Raw genomic sequence first — 19,767 nt, 5'->3', positions numbered from 1 at the left:
AACTCGTGTATTAAATAAATACAATGCACACAGACTGAAGTAGTTTAAGTCTTTGGTTCTTTTAATTGTGATGATTTTGGCTCACATTTAACAAAAACCCACCAATTCACTATCTCAGTTGTAAGATTAACCTATTTAAAACTACACTTATACTCATTATTCGTGAATGAATCGTTCTTCTGAGTCGACTCTTTTGACTCGGGGGCAATTATTGAAAAGCAGAATTGTTACAAATTAAACATAACAGAAATGTGTTAACAACTTGAATATGCCAGTTATAAACAACCATGCGAGTTGGTTTTAATGAGTTTCGCGTTATTAAAACTATATTTAGGTTCTACTTTATTTTAGGCCTATATTTTTCGAGCTGAATCATGGCTGAACTGGAATGTTTAAAAAAAATTACAATAAACAACATTATAAATTCAACTTAAATTTGATTGTTTTGAATGTTTTAGAGCACGTCGAAATTACATAAAAGCTGTGACCACTAAATGGGCATTTAGCAGATTAATATAGCGTGATTTTTCTCACACTGTACACCGGTAAGCACTGTGTTTTGCATTATAGTAAGTGGTGGGTTTAGGGTTGGGGTAATAGGTAGAAAATGTAATTTATTGTTAGCTTCTGGTATTTGCATCCCTTCTAGCCACAACCCTAAATAGCTTTCTGCCAACTCTCTGTGGTCTATTTTATCTTCACAAATGTAAAGTTACTGATTGTCTGCCTAATTGTATGATTTTTTTGTATTGATCAGAAACTAGTTTATGAATCTCTCTGCTCGTCACTTAATAATAAAGCTGCTAAAACAACTGTATTGATGGAAAAACGAATGACTTCGATGTAAGTTATGCTCTGAAGCTGGCATATGTGTAATTAGTTTAATTTTTATGTTAAGTTTTATCGATTTGTTTTTCTGTTTATATTTCTTTTAATGTATTATTTATTTTTGGCCTGATTATTTTTGTGGAATATTGTTGTGTTTTGTATTCTGGTTGTGTATGTATTGTGTATGTAACATGTAAACTTCTTTCACCTAAAATATGAGTCCTCTATCCATTGTTTTGTTTTCTCAAGTGGAAAAAAATGACGTTAACTGATGGACTGGAGTGGTGTGGATTATTGTGATGTTTTTATCAGCTCGCATTCTGACGGCACCCATTCACATCCATTGCTGAGACACTGATGCAATGCTACATTTCTCCAAATCTGATGAAGAAACAAACTCATCTATATTTTGGATGGCCTGAGGTTGAGTACATTTTCAACCTATGTATTGTATTGCTTTGCATCAACCTGTGAGTCACATATTGTTATTTTAAACAGTATTTCTGTTGTATGTATCCCCTGTGAATGTAATGTGCTAAATAAAATAAAAAAAACTAAATAGTTGCTATTTGGATCTTTAAAAAAAAAATGGTTCTTTGAAACGAATCGTTCGAAAGAACCGACTCGCCGAAAAAAATGCTACATTTCTCCAAATCTGATGAAGAAACAAACACATCTATATTTTGGATGGCCTGAGGTTGAGTACATTTTCAACCTATGTATTGTATTGCTTTGCATCAACCTATGAGTCACATATTGTTATTTTAAACAGTATTTCTGTTGTATGTATCCCCTGTGAATGTAATGTGCTAAATAAAATAAAATAAACTAAATAGTTGCTATTTGGATCTTTAAAAAAAAAAGGGTTCTTTGAAACGAATTGTTCGAAAGAACCGACTCGCCGAAAACGAGTCAGTTTGCGTCACCGCTGGTAGCCAATCAACGATCAGCGTCCTCCCGGTAGCCAATCAGCGCTCAGTCCACTCTCTTGAATTCTCTCCAGCGGGTCGTCGTGTGTTTTGGTAGATTGAGAAAATTCCCAAAAAGTTTCAAGAGTGCGCCTAACTGGCCAGCCGTCACTAAATAACAAGATACAGCGTGTGCACACTTTTCAGTTTCACCGTGGAATCGACCGCTCTTGTTGGAGATGTTGTTAGCGGAAGTGAAAAGGCTGAAAGTGGCCGAGTTGCGTGCCATGTTAACGGAGCGAGGGCTGGACTCCAGAGGCCTGAAGGCCGAGCTGGTGGTTCGGCTGATCTCTGCGATCGAAGCCGGCGTTGAACCCATCAGAAGTGGAGATGAGGGGCGAAATGCTAGCGAAGAGCCGCAGGAGACTCACTCCCCGGAATCTGAGCAGTGCGTTAGGACGCGGTCTCCAGTGTGCATCGGTCCTCCTAAAAAGAGCATGACTGCTTATACTGACCAAAGTACACAGACTGACCCACTTCAGCTGTGCTCATGCACTGCCCCAATAGCCATCGCGAAGGCCGCTACATCTGGAGAGGAGAGACAACCGCAGGCGTATCCACAGCATCCAGCCGCGAATCTGCATCCTGTCGCCTTGGCAACCGCTGCTACGGAAGATGCAGAGTCAGGATGCTCATCATCCGTCTTGGCCATTTCAGAGCCGGAAGCAGCACAGCAGCAAGAGCAGTGTAAGTCACCCTTAGAGCACAATTAATACAGTGTTTCATGGCTGATCATATACTAAAAGTAAAGTAAGATGATTATATGATGACTCCTGCAGTGCTCCGTAGACCGTCAGATGGACCCGAGACGGCGGACTCCACCCCAGACGAGAGCAGGGAGCTCAAGAGGCCTGTGGAGGAGAGAGGCAGAGATTATTACGAGTTCAAAGAGGACATTCATTACAACAGGTATTGATTATCGGTCTGTAGGAACTGCAAGAGCTTGTACTCAAAGGTATTTCAAAGAACGGGATGTCATTTCCAGAACACTTTTCCACAGAAGGAAATCGCTTCTGCTCTTGGTAAAATTCCGAATTTTATTGCAATTTAAAGGAACTGGTTTCTATTTGAATATATTTTTTTCACCCTTAGAGCACAATTAATACAGTGTTTCATGGCTGATCATATACTAAAAGTAAAGTAAGATGATTATATGATGACTCCTGCAGTGCTCCGTAGACCGTCAGATGGACCCGAGACGGCGGACTCCACCCCAGACGAGAGCAGGGAGCTCAAGAGGCCTGTGGAGGAGAGAGGCAGAGATTATTACGAGTTCAAAGAGGACATTCATTACAACAGGTATTGATTATCGGTCTGTAGGAACTGCAAGAGCTTGTACTCAAAGGTATTTCAAAGAACGGGATGTCATTTCCAGAACACTTTTCCACAGAAGGAAATCGCTTCTGCTCGCCAAGACTGCATTTATTGGTAAAATTCCGAATTTTATTGCAATTTAAAGGAACTGGTTTCTATTTGAATATATTTTTTAATATAATTTATTCATGTGATGCAAAGCTGAATTTTCAGCATCATTATTCCAGTCTCCAGTGTCACATGATCCTTCAGAAATCATCCTAAAATGCTGATTTGCCGCTCAAGGAGAACATTTCTGATTATTATTCATGTTGAAATTCATCTTTGATGAATAAAAAGGTCAAAAGAACAGGATTTATATGAAAAATAAATATTTTGTAATTTGGATTATGTAATCGGATTGCAAAAATGAAGTACTTGTAATTAGATTATATTACTTTAATATCAGATTACAGTTCATTTACTCTTTGTTGTTTTCTCTTTTTAGCAGTTTGATATAATCCCACATGCAAGTCTACGTGATAAACAAGTTAGGTCAAAAGCATTTAAAAGGTAGTCACCTAATGTGTAATCCAGATTGTTAGTAACTACAATTCTATCATGTAATCAGCAACGGACTACAATCTCTAAGCACACTCTTATATAACTAAATGTAATGCGTCCTTGCTGAATGAATAAGTCCTACTGACCTTAAACAGATTTGAACCTTTCTGACTTTTCCTCCCTGAATTGTTTGTCCTCAGAGCTAAAACACCAGAGCTGCTGCCGGAGCCCGAGGAAGAAGCTGAAATAGATTTTGAAGATGTTCGACTGGATTCCTGTAAGTTCATCACGACCCCAATACATCTTCAGATACCGAATGAGTCACTGAGACGAGCCTGTCCTCAGAAACACTGTGTTTGTGTTTCACAGATAGCTGTGACCTGCATTTTGAGGTGGACTCTGATGGGAGCAGCGGTCAGCCGCTCTTCTGGGAGACGTTCCCTCTGCTTTGGTCGGGGTGCAGGATGAGCCATGGATTTTGTCAAGGGAAGGTCGGATTCGAAGCCAAGGTGCGAACTTGAGTTTTGAGTTTTGTTCAAATTAAATGGCACCTTTGGTGAAGTATTATTTGTTTTTTGGGGTCTCCAGTTTGTGAAGCGACTGTCAGCTCCTGCATTAGACACAAGCTGTGACCCGGATCGACATGTGCTCAGAGTGGGCTGGTCTGTGGACAACACAAGCCTTCAGCTAGGTGAGAATAACATTATGAAATAAAACATATGACTGATCTGAATGGTCTTGGTGATTACAGAGATGATAGAAATTAGGGATGCACCGATACTGGTATCGGTATCGGGCCCGATACTGAGCTCCTGTACTTGTACTCGTTAAAATGCCCCGATACCACACAGCATGTGATAAGTGCCATATTCAAACAAAGAAACACCAACAACAGACAGCAGAAAGGAGTTAAGGATATCTACTACTAAGTATGTGTATGCAACGAATATAACGTTAAACATTCAGTATTAACACCTGTATAGCTGATGTGCGCGAGCTGATAAGCAAAGCACGCTGAGTGGATTGAGCGTGCGGCGGCGCAGATGCACGAGCTTGTCGAGTAGATATGCCTTTCTCACAGACATCACTGGAAAGTTTGTAGTTCGGTCGGATGTGTCAAAAACAAGTAAGTAAAGCAATGCACAAGTTACTTAACGGTAGAGAGAGACAGAGCGAGAAAGAGAGAGAGAGAGCGCGCACTTCTGTTGTGTGATCTTTGATGTTCACTCACTTAGCACACGCATCATTTGGAATAAAACTAAATCATAAAAATAAGACCATTCATAGGGGCATTCACTATAAACATCATTTATTTTCAACCTTAGGCATACACGACTTTCTGGCGAAAGTGAATCTAGCAGCCTGTGTGAAATGCGTTCGGCTGTACTATTCTGCATCAGTACAAATACTTGCAGGCGTTGTGCATGTTTTGCTTCATGAGTGTTTCTGCATTATATGAGAGGATTGGGAATATACATCGCAGCACGTTTCAGATGAAAAAACGCGACTTCTATTTCTGAAAATATCACAGTTAGGAGATTTATAACGAGTGGTTCCGTGCAATGGAGCAGCTCTAATGCTATTAAATTAAAGATGATGTACCACAGAGCAAAACAATGAACAGTGAAAGTAACAAAAATTGTAAAATACATTTTAATGGGCATAATTCAGTGTGAAAATAACCGAAGGATATACAGTGAAACCAAACATGATTCAGAGACTAGATATAATTTTTGATATTTTTTTTACTAGTTGGGTGCAGGACACTATAGTGCATTTATGTAAGTGAGGATAGCAAAATAAAGTAAACTGTGACATATTATACATACATACAGTGGACTACCAGTAAAACTGATACAGATTTGGGTCCAAAAATTATTCAGACCGAGTCTGGGAAAAAACTGAAGTTGAGGTTTTCATGAAGCTGGGTGACAGCATGCCCAGGAGACTACAAGCTGTCATTAAGGCTAAGTATTGATAGTTGTGTAAATACTGTCATACTAACAGCTGTCTGAATTATTTTGGTAGATTGTAATCCATTACATACCTTTCTATCAAAATTATCAACATGAATTTGTTCTGACACAGTTTAACTCGGAGTTCTTGTCATATTTTATTACCATTTTCTAAACTATAGCGAATAAACTGTGATAATGTGAGAAATGTTGAAGGTGTCTGAATAAATTTTGGTTTGACTGTATCTATTTGATAAATGAAGTTAACCAACTAACAATATACATACCCTTTTGGTTTCTGTACCCAATATTTAAAAAATTTACAAATGCAATAAAAATATTGGTATCGGTATCGGCAAGTACCAAAAATAAAAGTATCGTATCGGGCGAGTACTGGAAAAAGTGGTATCGGTGCATCCCTACTAGAAAAAAGGTATACATTAGGCATAACATAGCTAGAAGACTAACATTTCTTCTAAATGTAATTTTTTTTTTTTTATGTAAAATTGAATCAATGTTATTATCAAATTTAAAAACAAAATTTTCTTGCTCTTGTTTTCTCAGGTGAGGTGGAGCTGTCGTATGGTTTTGATGGACGGGGCAGGATCGTAACTGGAGCAAAGGAAGAGGCGTTCGGTGAGCCTTTCACGGAAGGAGATGTCATCGGTTGCTATGCAGTAAGTTTCAAAAGTAATTGTACAGAAGCAGGTTAAAGGGGTCATACATGCACTTTTACAACTTGTTTGAACTGAAATGTGTGTTGGCAGTGTCTGCACACACCCACCCTATAATGATAAAAACCCACCCAGTGTTTTTTGTTAATCTACTAAAATCTTTACCCCTTTCTCAAATCGAGCCGATCTCAGATGCCTGTCTGTGTGATGTCACACAGACAGGCCCCTCCCACAATAGTTTGATTGACAGCAGCGTTTCAGCACAGACTGGACTGGCGTCTTACCGTAGCTCCGCCCCTGAGTGACTGTCATCAGTCCGCCAGTGTTTCACCGCTGGAGCATATGTAGACAAGAATGGCTCCTAAGCGATTGAGGTGTTCTGTTGCTGGATGTAATAATGAACAGCAGTCGTCATTTACTCCCGACATCTGAGCCGCTGAAGACGCAGAGGATTATGTTTGTTTTTGAAGGGAATGCTCCCCGATCTACATAAATGCGTCTTATGTTCGCGCAAATCATTCGTGATCCAGCTTCACCTCCAGAAGAAGTGAGTGTAAGGTTTTTTTAACGAATCTTTGCAAATCGCCTTTCCTAATAATGTGCTAATTAGCAAGTTTCGCGATGAATGCGTCGCTCAGAGAGCAGCTCGGAAGAGAGGGGCGGGGTCAGCAGAGCTCATTAACATTTAAAGGAAAATGCTACAAAACTGCTTGCTCTGAAAAGAGCTGTTTTGGCCCGGGTAAAAAAGGTGATTTTTACCCTACCATTGAGAAATTTTAACCAAACTATGTTACAGACTTTTCATTAAGACCCTAAAGAATCATATCAACTTCTGGAAAAAGGGGCATCCCATGACCCCTTTGAAGTATGCATACCAATGCTTTAAGGAATAGTTCACGCAAAAATGAAAATGTGCTGAAAATGTACTCGCCTTCAAGCCATCCGAGATGTAGATGAGTTTGTTTCTTCTTCAGATTTGGAGAAATGTAGCATCACACCAGTGGATGCTCTGCAGTGAATGGGTGCCGTCAGAATGACAGTCCAAACAGCTGATAAAAACATCACAATAATCCACAGCACTCCAGTCCATCAGTTAACATCATGTGAAGTGAAAATGGGTTTATATGAAACAAATCAATCATTTAGGCATTTTAATTTTATACTTTCACTTCTGGTCAAAATATGAGTCAATAATCCATAATAAGGCTTCCTCCAGTGAAAAAGTGCATCTCCTGTTGTCTCTCACATCAAAATCCACCCACATGTTTGTTTAGAGCTGTTTAAACGCTGCTTGATCTGTGCAGATTTCTCTCCTGATTCACACCAGATGAGTTTTTCACTGGAGGAAGTGTTATTATGGATAGAGGACTCATATTTTTAGCAATTAGCAACGGTTTGAAGTTAAAAACATGTTGATGATGGATTTGTTTATTTTGGCTTCTCAAGACGATAACTGATGGACTGGAGTGGTGTGGATTACTTGTGATGTTTTTATCAGCTCTCATTCTGACGGCACCCATTCACTGCAGAGCATCCACTGGTGAGTGAATAATGCAAGTTTACATTTCTCCAAATCTGCTGACGAAGAAACAAACTCATCTAAATCTGGCATGGGCTGAGGGTGAGCGCATTTTCAGCAAATGTTCATTTTTTGGGTGAACTATTTCTCTAATTCAATTAAGGTTCATTCTCGCTTCATATCTATTCCTTATCCAGTTCATCAGCGAGACAGGAGAGGCGACGCTCTCATTTCACAAGAACGGACGCTCTCTTGGAGAGGCGTTTCACCTGAACTCTTCCACTCTCGGCGGTCAAGACCTCTTTCCACACGTGCTTTGCAAAAACTGCTCAGTTTCTGTAAATCTCGACCCAGAAGCTCCCTGGCATCCTTTTCCCGCTGGTTTCTGCACGCTGCTCACGCTTCCTCACGCACAAAGGACTCGTGCGCTTTTGCCGACAGCGTCCAAAAGTGACTGTGAGGTAGGAAAGCAACCCTAACAGAAATAAACATCAGATGAGTATTGTTCCTGTGAAGCTGTAAGCGGTCTCTCACGATCGTCTTCTGCATCTCTCAGGTGTTGATGATGGTTGGTTTGCCGGGCTCTGGTAAAACCCACTGGGCTCAGGCTCACATGCTCCAGAACCCAAGGAAACGGTACAATCTTCTGAGTACAAACTCCATCTTGAACTGCATGAGGGTGAGAAAATCCATCAAGATTATTGCGTGAAGCTGAAATCACATAGACACAGTGTCTGGTTATAATTTGTTCATATCAATGTGGAAAAAGGCAGATGGGCTGAATGAAAATTCTAATGCATTCCCTGCCACGATGGCGCTTGTAGAAAAGAAATACAGAAAACAAAATAACTCCGTCAACTGCTATTTGATCTGCAGTTCCTTTCCACAGCAGCTCCATCTTATTGAAATGGTTGTAGTCGATGTGGAGTTTATCAGAAGGCTGTCAACACCAAACACAGCAGCCGCATTCACTTTGGGATTCGTCTTGTTTACACACTTTCACTTGGCAAAACAGTTTAGTCTGCACATGCCACCAGTTATAGATTTATGTCAAAATATAAACCGCAGCAGCTCTGGTCATGTGACCAAAAGCACAAATCTTGTTGCAAAGCGTGTTGAAAAAGTGATTAGAACAACAACAAAAAAGAAATAAATTGCATTGATGGCATGTGAATGTTGATTCACATTCAAATGTTTATCGCATGGCTTTTTTTTGTGTGATTAATATTTATCATGCTGTAAGTAAATGGGCCTATAGCATATTTATACATCGTTATTATAGTTTCTTATTATTATTTATTATTAGGTATGTTTATTTCTTGTTATACTAGTATAGTATAATATACCATCTTTATAGTACTTTTTATATTTTCTGTTGAAGCTTTATTTTTATATGCTTTTGGCATAAAACATATATATATATATATATATAGTTTTAATTTATTAGTTTCACTTTTAGTATATTAAAACTTTATTTTTTAGAAGAGTTTATGTATATTTATTTATTTGTTTTAATTTATATATTTCAGTAATTTTAGTACTTTAAAAATATTTATATTAGTTGCCAAGGCTCATATTTATATATCTTTTTATTTTATTTCAGCATTATTTCGCAACTCAGTTTTTACCATGAAGATAACATTAAATGCTGATATGGCAATAAATAACTACTACTCAGCATTATTTCAATTAGCTATTTTTAGTAGTTTTCGATGACAATAACAACACTGACTAGTCGAGTTCCCACAATCCTGAAAAACTTGCAAATATGATTTCCAGGTCTGGGAGAGTCGCAGAAATTAGTAAAATCTTAATTCCTACCCAAGCATTTCCTTACGGAGTTACTCACGGAGCGTGGATCTATTGTCTGTATCTTCCTGTCCTTTAGGAGCCTCCTGGAGCCGATCACAGAGAGCTGATGCTGCAGCAGGCCACTCAGTGCGTCAGTCAGCTGATCAGAAGAGCTGCAGCCAAGAGGAGGAACTACATCCTCGATCAGGTAGTGAGGAACACGTGTGCATTTGAACCGAAGCATCGGAGCTTGTTTCAGAATGAAGGGGCGTGCCAGATGAAGCCTTGATTCGAGGCTTGTATTGTTAACATAGAAATCACGTTACCAATTACAAACGAAGCCTCACTTTCTGTCCAATCACGGGAGAGATTCACTTTGCGTGTCGGAATGTTCGAAACACCAGATCTTTACTAGTAAGTTTTCATTCAGACCTATTCAATTGCATTAAGTACCCAGTCATACAAGTAATATGAAGAATATTTATTATTTCAGGAAAATTTTATATTTGCCATATGCAACTCACATGTGACCCTGGACCACAAAACCAGTCATAAGGGTAAATTTTTCGAAATCGAGATGATCTGAAAGTTGAATAATAAGATTTCCATTGATGTATGGTTTGTTAGGATAGGACAATATTTGGCTGAGATGCAACTATTTGAAAATCTGGAATCTGAGGGTGCAAAAAAATCTAAATATTGAGAAAATCATCTTTAAAGTTGTTCAAATGAAGTTCTTAGCAATGCATATTACTAATCAAAAATTAAGTTTTGATATATTTACAGTAGGACATTTACTAAATATCTTCAAGGAACATGATCTTTACTTAATATCCTAATGATTTTTGGCATAAAAGAAAAATCTAAAATTTTGACCCATACAATGTATTGTAGGCTATTGCTACAAATATACCCCAGAGACTTAACACTGCTTTTGTGCTGCAGGGACACGTATGTGCACATTTTTCTTCAGACACAGAAATTCAACAAACACACACACAGTTATGATTTTATTTGTGCACATAACATCTATGGAATGTGTGGTGGCTGCTTTGTCCGACAGATCGGAATTATTTTTTTTACTAACCACCAGATAGCACTGTTTTCGACACTCTCAAAGCTTTAAATCGTTTCCCGAAACAGAGGAAAGTGTCAGTGCTTCACCAGGCTTCGTTTGCCCAACACTAATCAGGTGGGCCAGAGTGGGTCCTTAAAAAGTCTGAAATTTAATTGCATCAAATTTAGGGCCATAAAGAGTCTTAAATTGTACAAGAAAGTCTCAAGTATGATTTCAAGAGGTATTACATTTGGAGACGGTAAGACAAGAATTGCGATATGGCTTAATGTGACGATTAAACTTCAAAAGGCTGTGATTTCATTAAATAAACAACATGAGCGCTGCACGTTTCAAAGTCCTGGGGACCATTCTTTGTGCGTCGCCATCTCAGCTAGCTGGATTTGATTGTTGACGTTTTCGCGTGATCTCGGATTGGTTGTTTCTTCGAAGCTCATCCCGGAGTTGCTGTCATAGCAACAGCTCTGTAAGCTTAAACCTGCTCCGGAGCAGCTTATTTCATGTAAACAGGATTAGATCGCATCTTTAAGCAGAATTGATACTTAAAATCTGTCCCAGCCACCGCTACTTTATTAGAAGAGTACCCTACTGATCCGGGGACAGTAATTTAAAATAATAATAATGTAAAACTTAATTGAAAAATAATATAATAATGTTGTGTAGTCTATAATACTATAGACACAGCCAGTTTTACTCATTAAAATATTTATTCATGATAAACGTATTTTATTGGATTGTCCAGCTTTTAATGCATGTAGAAAACTCTTATGAATTAAACTCACTTAAAGAGTTTAGTATAATTTTGCCAGAAAAAGGTTTTTATCATATGTTAATGTAAAAAATTGTGTAATATAACTTGTTTGTTTGTTTGCTGGTTGTTATTGTATTTGTTATACTTGTATTTTTTATAGTTTTTAAGATGCTGACATGGCATTAAATAAATATATACTACTATTATTTATTCGTGATAAAATAATTACTTCATAATTGTATTCGAGTCTTACACACATGCTATACAGATAATGTAGAGTCGTGCATTAATTTGAGTGTTGACGGATATTATGGGAGTGGCTTAATGGAGCGCAGGAGATGCAGATAACATGATCTTGACCCTTAAGAAACTTTAATGCTGTCGCGTAACAAATCTGCTTCAAAGATCAAATTAAGTCGATTGCTAATTACAACATTGAAATAAAAAATTTAAAGCCAGTACAAATACTAGAAATCATGAATCGTGTAAAAAAAAAAAAAAAAAAATTCACATTTAATTTATCTATTATACCATTGATGTAGTTTTGTTCACTTGGCTGTTTCCTTATAAAAGTTTTTTGTCAGGTGTCTTTTTTTAATGATATGACGCAATCGTTAGATAGTCGTTACGCAATCCGCAAATTCGTTAGATAACCAAATTAGCCAGAGATCAGTAATCACGTTTAGAAGATCTGGCATCTTTCAGATCATCTCCGATGTATTAAGCGAGGTATGAAGAATGGGCCCCAGTGCTCCGCTGCTTTGTTTACTGCCGTTACAGGAAAAACGGTTATATTTCTGCTGTTCCGAAAGCGCCACCTGAAAAAAAAAAAAAATTCACATTTAATTTATCTATTATACCATTGATGTAGTTTTGTTCACTTGGCTGTTTCCTTATAAAAGTTTTTTGTCAGGTGTCTTTTTTTAATGATATGACGCAATCGTTAGATAGTCGTTACGCAATCCGCAAATTCGTTAGATAACCAAATTAGCCAGAGATCAGTAATCACGTTTAGAAGATCTGGCATCTTTCAGATCATCTCCGATGTATTAAGCGAGGTATGAAGAACGGGCCCCAGTGCTCCGCTGCTTTGTTTACTGCCGTTACAGGAAAAACGGTTATATTTCTGCCGTTCCGAAAGCGCCACCTGCTGGCAGAGAATGAATGTGCCTTTTCAATGAGCCTGTTGTTTTTGTTCAGACCAATATGAAAATCGACCCATGTTTTTACCCTGCAAACACGCAGAGCTGTAAATGTGAACTGCTGTCTCAATGCATTATAAAAATCTAAACTAACATTTATTTATATGTAATTTAATTGATTGATAATTGTTTAAATGAATAAAAATGGTTTAAAGGCTGAAATGTGAAGTTTCATTTTAGAAAACTTTATTTTTGTGAAAACTTGTATCTGAACTGTAAATCATGCTTTTTACAGTTTAATATGTTACTATAGACATTGCCTTACCCCGCTCGTATGGTATTCATTTTATTTGTCCATCTTAAAAACTCTTAAATTTGAGCAGGTCTTAAAAACTCTTAAATTTGAGCTTAACAGAAACCCTGTTCAGAAAATGCACGTTCTCACTTTTTCACTTTCGTCTTCAAGGCCAACATTTATCAATCTGCCCGGCGACACAAGATGCTGTGTTTCCATGGTTACCAGCGAAGAGCGGTGGTGGTTCTTCCACCTGATGAGGTGTGGAGGAGACGTCTTGTACAGCGGCAAGAGCAGGAGGGCACGGCCCTTCAGGAAACGTCTCTTCTCAAAGCCAAAGGTTAGACTTAAATGACCCGATCATGAGTGTCAAGATACATTACAGCTGCACACTCCTGAAACAGCTGTGTTCCTCTCTCCTCCTGTTTCCAGTGAGCTTCACGCTGCCGGAGCAGGGAGAGCATCTGGATCAGGTGATGTTTGTGGAGCTCAGCTCCGACGAGGCCCTGAAGCTCTTAACGCATTATAAAGAGGAAGCTCGCCACCTCCTGCCCACACCTCCCAAACGCAAAAAACACAGACGAGGAAGTCAAAACCGCCCTGTTCATCAGTGTGGTAAGAAGAGAAGATTTCACTTCTTGCTGTTGCATCGTTGAGATCTTGCTCCTAGAGCATGATACTGAATTTTCAAGTCACGAACATGTGCCTTTTCATTTTCCAAGGATGGAGAGGAGGTCCATTCGGCTCACACTATACATCCCAGAAAGCACAGGTAAGCTTGTTAACATGATGTTAACAATCAAATCTGTAGGAACCAATGGTGGACAGTAACAAAGTATTTTTATCAGTATCTAGTTTATTTGACTACATACACAAAGTATCATACTTTGAACTGAAGAAATTGCGATAAACGTGAAGATGCAATAGCGGTGTCCGATTCTTGAACAAGCTGATTCTTTTTAATTAACCTGTTAAATCATTTCGCAAATTGCACTGAACGATTCATTTGTGAATTGGACTGATCGGACTGCAACTGTTCTCAAGCCAACAACTCACTGATTGAAATGATCCGGTCAGAGCGAGTCTGCAGTTAATAATTCAGTGAATTCACAAGTCTGCTTCAAAATGAGCCGAGAATGGCAGATCCTCAAAGCTTGAGTGCGTCTCATTGCGCAAAAAAAAAAAAAAGTTACTAATACCAAATTTTTGTATTTATTAATTGTAAATGAAAATCATATTTAGGTCACGACTGTCTGTTGTTTGTTAACTAAATGTCCAATAAAAGAGCAAGCTGTTTGTCCACTCTTTGAAGGAGCGGACTCCCGACGGAGGGGAAAATTACGATAAAAACACAATTAGGCTGGTTTTGTTTCGCAGACCTGGCAACCCTGCGTGAAGTATATGTTAAAATTACAAAATAGTCATTCATTGATTCGTACATTTTACTTTTAATACTTAAAGCACACTAGAAGTCAAATACTTTCGTACTCTCACTCTAGTAAAATTGAAAAAGAGTACTTAATACTTTTACCAGAGTAATGTTTTTTTTTAGGATATTTATACTTTTACTCAGGAACTGTATATATTGACGGATTGTGCTCTTAGGGTCGCCATCCGTCTGCCTTGTGTCGCTCTTACGGATGCAGCAGCGACCCACAGCGATACAGGAATTATTACAGACCGTACACTGGCCAGGTAAGAAAATCATATGGGTGCCAGTCTGTGGACGTTTAAAAAAATAGAATGCATATACTTAATAGATCTTTGTTTTTCTTGCAGTGGAGCTCGTCTGAGCAAAACCAGAGTCGTTATGGCAGTGTGTATTATGGCTGTTCGAGTTCGAATCGCTCCCAGAACTGATCAACACCCCAATCAGCGTTGATTAGCAGTGCTTCACCTTTACAAAAATAATTGGTTCTGTCTGTCTGTAATTTCTTTAGCTAAGGTCATTGCTTATAATGAGGAGCCAGCTTGTGTACCAGAAGGCAGTTTGTTTTTAACAGGTAGCTAAACCCAAAAACTCAACAGTCTGTCATCATGGCTTTTCGCTGTGGAACACAAGCAGTTGTTCAGAATGTCAGAGCTGCTCATACATGTTTATATTCATCTGTTACAATTATCAAGGACTGTTAGAAATGTATTTTTAGGAATGTTCTGAATTTGATACAGTTGTATTCTGCTTTCTAAACACTGAATTATGATTGATTTCATCAACAGCCATAGATTTTTACCAATAACAGTGTACTGTAAAGAAGACATGTCTTAATATCTCTACTCATTTGCACTACAGACATTCAATAATTTTGTAAATGTGTGTAAATCTTTCTCCAGAGCTTCTCCTTGCCATTGTCACATTTAGCTCTTTGTGGCTTGTAGGGGAATATTCTCTGTTTTAGACAAATATGTATTGTGGAAACTCCACTAATACATTTAACATCAATAGTGGGACTACAAAGTGAATATTTTCCAGGTAATATTTTATTAACTTGATAAATGTTCACTTGAGCTTCTTTGAAAAGACTTTCACTGAGAATCCCAAACTGACTCTTGCACCAAATTAAAAGGTCTTCAGTCATTTATTTTTAATCCTTTATTAATTTTGTATAAAAAGATGTTTCTTTAAATTCTGTCACCAAGAATAAATTTCTAATTAAAGTCCGTCACAAATAATAGATTTCCATAGAAAATGATGCGAAATACACTTTACATGTATACAATACAAGAACTTCTGTATATATATATATATTATGAAAATTATTCAAACTTTTAATGGCCACCAGTATAAAAAAAAAAACTACTGTTTTGTAATGTATGTTTTTGCAACCTTTCAAACAAGTCCCTTCTACAAAACACTACTGCATGCAGAACAAAATAAACTGTTAGCCCTGATAGATCATAAAATAGATTAAAAGAATAGTTAACCAAAAATGTTAATGTGCTCACCCTCTGGTCATCCAAGATGCAGATGAGCTTGTTTCTTCTTTCTGTCACCAAGAATAAATTTCTAATTAAAGTCCGTCACAAATAATAGATTTCCATAGAAAATGATGCGAAATACACTTTACATGTATACAATACAAGAACTTCTGTATATATATATATATTATGAAAATTATTCAAACTTTTAATGGCCACCAGTATAAAAAAAAAAAAAACTACTGTTTTGTAATGTATGTTTTTGCAACCTTTCAAACAAGTCCCTACTACAAAACACTACTGCATGCAGAACAAAATAAACTGTTAGCCCTGATAGATCATAAAATAGATTAAAAGAATAGTTAACCAAAAATGTTAATGTGCTCACCCTCTGGTCATCCAAGATGCAGATGAGCTTGTTTCTTCATCAGATTTAAAGAAATGTAGCATTGCATCAGTGTCTCAGCAATAGATCCTCTGCAGTGAATGGGTGCCGTCAGAATGACAGCTGAATAAAACATCACAAAAATCCACAGCACGCCAGTCCACCAGTTAATAGCTTGTGAAGTGAAAAGATGCATGTTTGTAAGAAACAAATCCATCATTAAGACATTAACTCAAATATGACTCCATAATCCATCACAACACTTCCTCCAGTGGGGAAAAAAAAAAAAGTCTTGTCTGAATCAGGAGAGAAATCTGCACAGATCAAGCACTGTTCACAAGCCAAAACAAACATGTGTGTGGATTTTGATGTGAGAAACAACAGGAGAAGGCCTTTTTTTTTCACTGGAGGAAGCATTACGAATAATGGACTCATATTTTAGTGCCTTAATGACGTATCTGTTTATTACAAATGCGCAGCTTTTGTCTCAAGATGTTGACTTTCTTGTCTGAATCAGGAGAGAAATCTGCACAGATCAAGCACTGTTCACAAGCCAAAACAAACATGTGTGTGGATTTTGATGTGAGAAACAACAGGAGAAGGCCTTTTTTTTTTCACTGGAGGAAGCATTACGAATAATGGACTCATATTTTAGTGCCTTAATGACGTATCTGTTTATTACAAATGCGCAGCTTTTGTCTCAAGATGTTAACTGATGGACTGGAGTGGTGTGGATTATTGTGATGTTTTTATCAGCTCTCATTCTGACGGCACCCATTCACTGCAGAGCATCCATTGCTGAGACACTGATGCGATGCTACATTTCTCCAAATCTGATGAAGAAACTCATCTATATCTTGGATGATCTGAGGGTGAGCACATCGTCAGCAAATGTTCATATCTGGGTGAACGGTTACTTTAAATGGTGTAATTACTCCTGTTTATAAGACCTGCTTGTGCAACTATTCAGAGGCGGTTGAGTATCTGATTAAATTCAGCAATCGGGCATCACCCTCTGATACAGCAGTACTGCACCCTTCGCTGAAGGACACATCTCTGACCACAGGGGGGAGCGCTCGTTTAATTGGAACATTTTCTGTAGAACAGAGTTGAGAAAATTACATAGAAATGCGATAAAGAATGTCTTTTGAAATTCCTGTTTATGTATTTGTACTCTGTTTTTGATGATTTGTAACAATTGTATCCTATAAGCATTGTGCATATGTAAAGAGGATGTGAATATGAAAACAAACAGCAATAAGCTAAACAATTTATTAAAGCAATAAGCCCCGTGAAGCCGTGGTTTAAAGTGAATTTATAACTAAGCTAAGGTACGACACGAAGCGGAGTGCCTAAAACCCCCTTAGCTGTTATAAATTCACTGTAAGCCATGGCTTCTCGGGGCTTATTGCTTTTATAAAAGGGTTATTCCATATATATAGTAAGGTTTCACAAAATAAAACGGAGCAAATAAAACAACAGACAGGTAAACAAAGGTGTATGTTTGTAGAGTAATTTACAACAGCGTCGAACGTGGTTCAGCCAATCAGAATCAAGGAGCGGAACTATCTGTTTTATAAATGAAGGCTTACCGCTCGACTCAGAAACAGTATTTCAGTGGACTCATGTGCCTCTGGACCTCCATGTCTGTAGAAATCTCTCACTTCCTCTGTTGTCAAAGTGCATCTTCACAGAGTAAATAACACATAAATGACTGGTTCTTTAAGCTAACAGCTCATCACGTGGATTCACAAATCATATGAATGATGTTTACCGGACATAAAACTCGGCACTGGGTCGTCCTGCACTAGTGTGGTTCAGCGCAATTCCCATAAACACCGGTTTGCTCAGAGAACTGACGGGAACGTTCACCTGTGATGAGAGTAAGAATGACAACAAAAAAAAGACAGATGATGAGAACACAAAGCAGCATTCATTTCAACAATTTCCCAGTACGGGTTTGAAGCATCGTCTATCGAATGTAAATCCACAGATACACACCTCATCACTGATCTCTGCACACACCGAGGAGAAGATCTCTGAAACAACGGCTCTCTCTTTACCCTGCAGGAGATCAGCACATATGGCCTCCTCACTGACCCCTGGACACAACATCTACAGACACACACAGATACTACTGCATTCCATTTGGAATAAAGATTTTTAAATGTGTTTGAAATAAGTCTTTTCTCCTCACCAAGGCTGCATTTGATCAAAAATTGTGAAATATTACAATTTACAATAAATTTTTTCTATGCGCAGTAGAGATTCGTTTGGAGCCAGAGTCTGCGCAGTAGAGATTCGTTTGGAGCCAGAGTCTGCGCGGTAGAGATTCGTTTGGAGCCAGAGTCTGCGCGGTAGAGATCCGTTTGGAGCAAGAGTCTGTGCGGTAGAGATCCGTTTGGAGCAAGAGTCTGTGCGGTAGAGACTGGTAGAGATTCGTTTGGAGCCAGAGTCTGCGCAGTAGAGACTCGTTTGGAGCCAGAGACGACATACCCCGTTTTTATAGCATCACGTTACTAGCTAAAATCAAACTTATCACAAAAACGAACAATTCAACCATCAATTGCGAACGAACAACCATCTTTCGGAAAATTGTATTGGAAGTGCAATTTATTTTTTTATTTTAACTCCAGTCCCATTCGTTTACATGGAGAGGGCAGGGTTTATGACCTTTACTGCAGCCAGCCACCAGGGGGCGATCATAGACCCCTGCAGCTTCACTTTTCAGGACGTGGCCTGAATGATAAATGTGGCCTTGGTGAGCAGAAGACTACATTTACGAAAGGACACCTGATGATGGCAGTAATGAGCAGCTCTCAGTGTATCTGACCTTTGGCTCAGGATGACCTCCAGGTATGTCTAACAGGCCTGCAGCCTCTGCCACTTTCTGGCTTCTCCTCAGCAGGACGACGTCTCCGTCCGCCGTGGACATGACAGCACCGACCCCCAGCGGCTGAGCGAGGAAGGCCTGCGGATCTGCGCATTCGTTCTGTCCGTGACTCTGCAGCCTACCCGCCTCTCGTGACCAGTTAGTCCCGAGATAGTCTTTATAACAGGTCAGGCCTAACTGTAATGTGAGCACACACGACTGCTCATCTTTGGCCAATCTGTCGGAGGATTTATCAGCACTTTCTAATTGGTCTCCTTCACCACGTTGTGGCTGTGTAAGGTTTTGGGCGGCCTGTTCTGCCACGGGTCCTTTTTCCATGACGGACAGCACCGCTGAATGCAATCTGAATTTAGCTCCATTGAAGAGCCACGGTTCTTTGGCCACTCGGTCACTCCATACAGCTTCAATGTGCTGCTCGATTTCAGGAAAACTCTGCCGATTGAACCTAGAGTGGGAGTGCAGCAAGTCAAAGATTTTTTGTAGCATCAAAAATTTATATGTATAGAGTAGGGCTTTCAAACGATTAATCGCATCCAAAATAAAATTTAGTGTTAGTGTTTACATAAAATATGTGTGTGTTCTGTGTATATTTATTATGTATATATAAATGCACACACATGCATGTATATATTTAAGAAAAATGTGTATATGTATATATATATATATATATATATATATATATATATATATATATATATATATATATATATATATATAT

At 38.5% G+C, this 19,767-nt stretch overlaps 2 protein-coding genes across 3 annotated transcripts; one reads left to right on the top strand and one right to left on the bottom strand.

Moving 5' to 3' along the window:
- The first annotated feature begins 1,814 nt into the window (after nucleotides 1-1,814).
- Nucleotides 1,815-15,615, top strand: LOC107554710 (heterogeneous nuclear ribonucleoprotein U-like protein 2). 2 transcript variants are annotated; one of them, XM_016237298.1, is made up of 14 exons: nucleotides 1,815-2,483; nucleotides 2,576-2,705; nucleotides 3,854-3,930; nucleotides 4,023-4,162; nucleotides 4,242-4,344; nucleotides 6,173-6,285; nucleotides 7,999-8,262; nucleotides 8,358-8,480; nucleotides 9,690-9,800; nucleotides 13,027-13,195; nucleotides 13,288-13,470; nucleotides 13,578-13,627; nucleotides 14,461-14,550; nucleotides 14,635-15,615. In XM_016237298.1, the coding sequence occupies exons 1-14, from the start codon at nucleotides 1,976-1,978 to the stop codon at nucleotides 14,713-14,715; spliced, it is 2,142 nt and encodes a 713-aa protein (XP_016092784.1). In that variant the 5' UTR covers nucleotides 1,815-1,975; the 3' UTR covers nucleotides 14,716-15,615. The 2 variants fall into 2 exon arrangements, with proteins under 2 accessions (XP_016092784.1, XP_016092785.1); XM_016237299.1 differs by lacking the exons at nucleotides 7,999-8,262; nucleotides 8,358-8,480.
- Nucleotides 15,616-16,976: 1,361 nt separating this feature from the next.
- Nucleotides 16,977-19,535, bottom strand: LOC107554686 (nucleoside diphosphate-linked moiety X motif 22-like). Its single transcript, XM_016237270.1, has 5 exons — nucleotides 18,990-19,535; nucleotides 18,158-18,271; nucleotides 17,931-18,028; nucleotides 17,749-17,842; nucleotides 16,977-17,252 (listed from the first exon to the last, which is right to left on the bottom strand). The coding sequence occupies exons 1-5, from the start codon at nucleotides 19,533-19,535 to the stop codon at nucleotides 17,151-17,153; spliced, it is 954 nt and encodes a 317-aa protein (XP_016092756.1). The 3' UTR covers nucleotides 16,977-17,150.
- Between the last annotated feature and the right edge of the window lie 232 nt (nucleotides 19,536-19,767).

This window comes from Sinocyclocheilus grahami, unplaced genomic scaffold (assembly GCF_001515645.1).
Source record: "Sinocyclocheilus grahami isolate Dianchi unplaced genomic scaffold, SAMN03320097.WGS_v1.1 scaffold510.1, whole genome shotgun sequence".
Taxonomy (NCBI): Eukaryota; Metazoa; Chordata; class Actinopteri; order Cypriniformes; family Cyprinidae; genus Sinocyclocheilus; species Sinocyclocheilus grahami.
Note: the sequence above shows the minus strand (reverse complement) of the source record. Positions and strands in the feature narration are given on the sequence as shown.

What these genes read in the sequence shown, in the direction of transcription:
- LOC107554686 (XM_016237270.1), bottom strand. Translation starts at nt 19,535, where the DNA reads ATGCTACAAAAAATCTTTGACTTGCTGCACTCCCACTCTAGGTTCAAT. An exon ending in GAGGTCATCCTGAGCCAAAG is followed by an intron (nt 18,272 to 18,989) that starts GTCAGATACACT and finishes GTGTGTCTGTAG; the next exon opens with ATGTTGTGTCCAGGGGTCAG. An exon ending in TACTGTTTCTGAGTCGAGCG is followed by an intron (nt 17,253 to 17,748) that starts GTAAGCCTTCAT and finishes TCTGTTCTACAG; the next exon opens with AAAATGTTCCAATTAAACGA.
- LOC107554710 (XM_016237298.1), top strand. Translation starts at nt 1,976, where the DNA reads ATGTTGTTAGCGGAAGTGAAAAGGCTGAAAGTGGCCGAGTTGCGTGCC. An exon ending in AGATGTTCGACTGGATTCCT is followed by an intron (nt 3,931 to 4,022) that starts GTAAGTTCATCA and finishes TGTGTTTCACAG; the next exon opens with ATAGCTGTGACCTGCATTTT. An exon ending in AGGTCGGATTCGAAGCCAAG is followed by an intron (nt 4,163 to 4,241) that starts GTGCGAACTTGA and finishes TGGGGTCTCCAG; the next exon opens with TTTGTGAAGCGACTGTCAGC.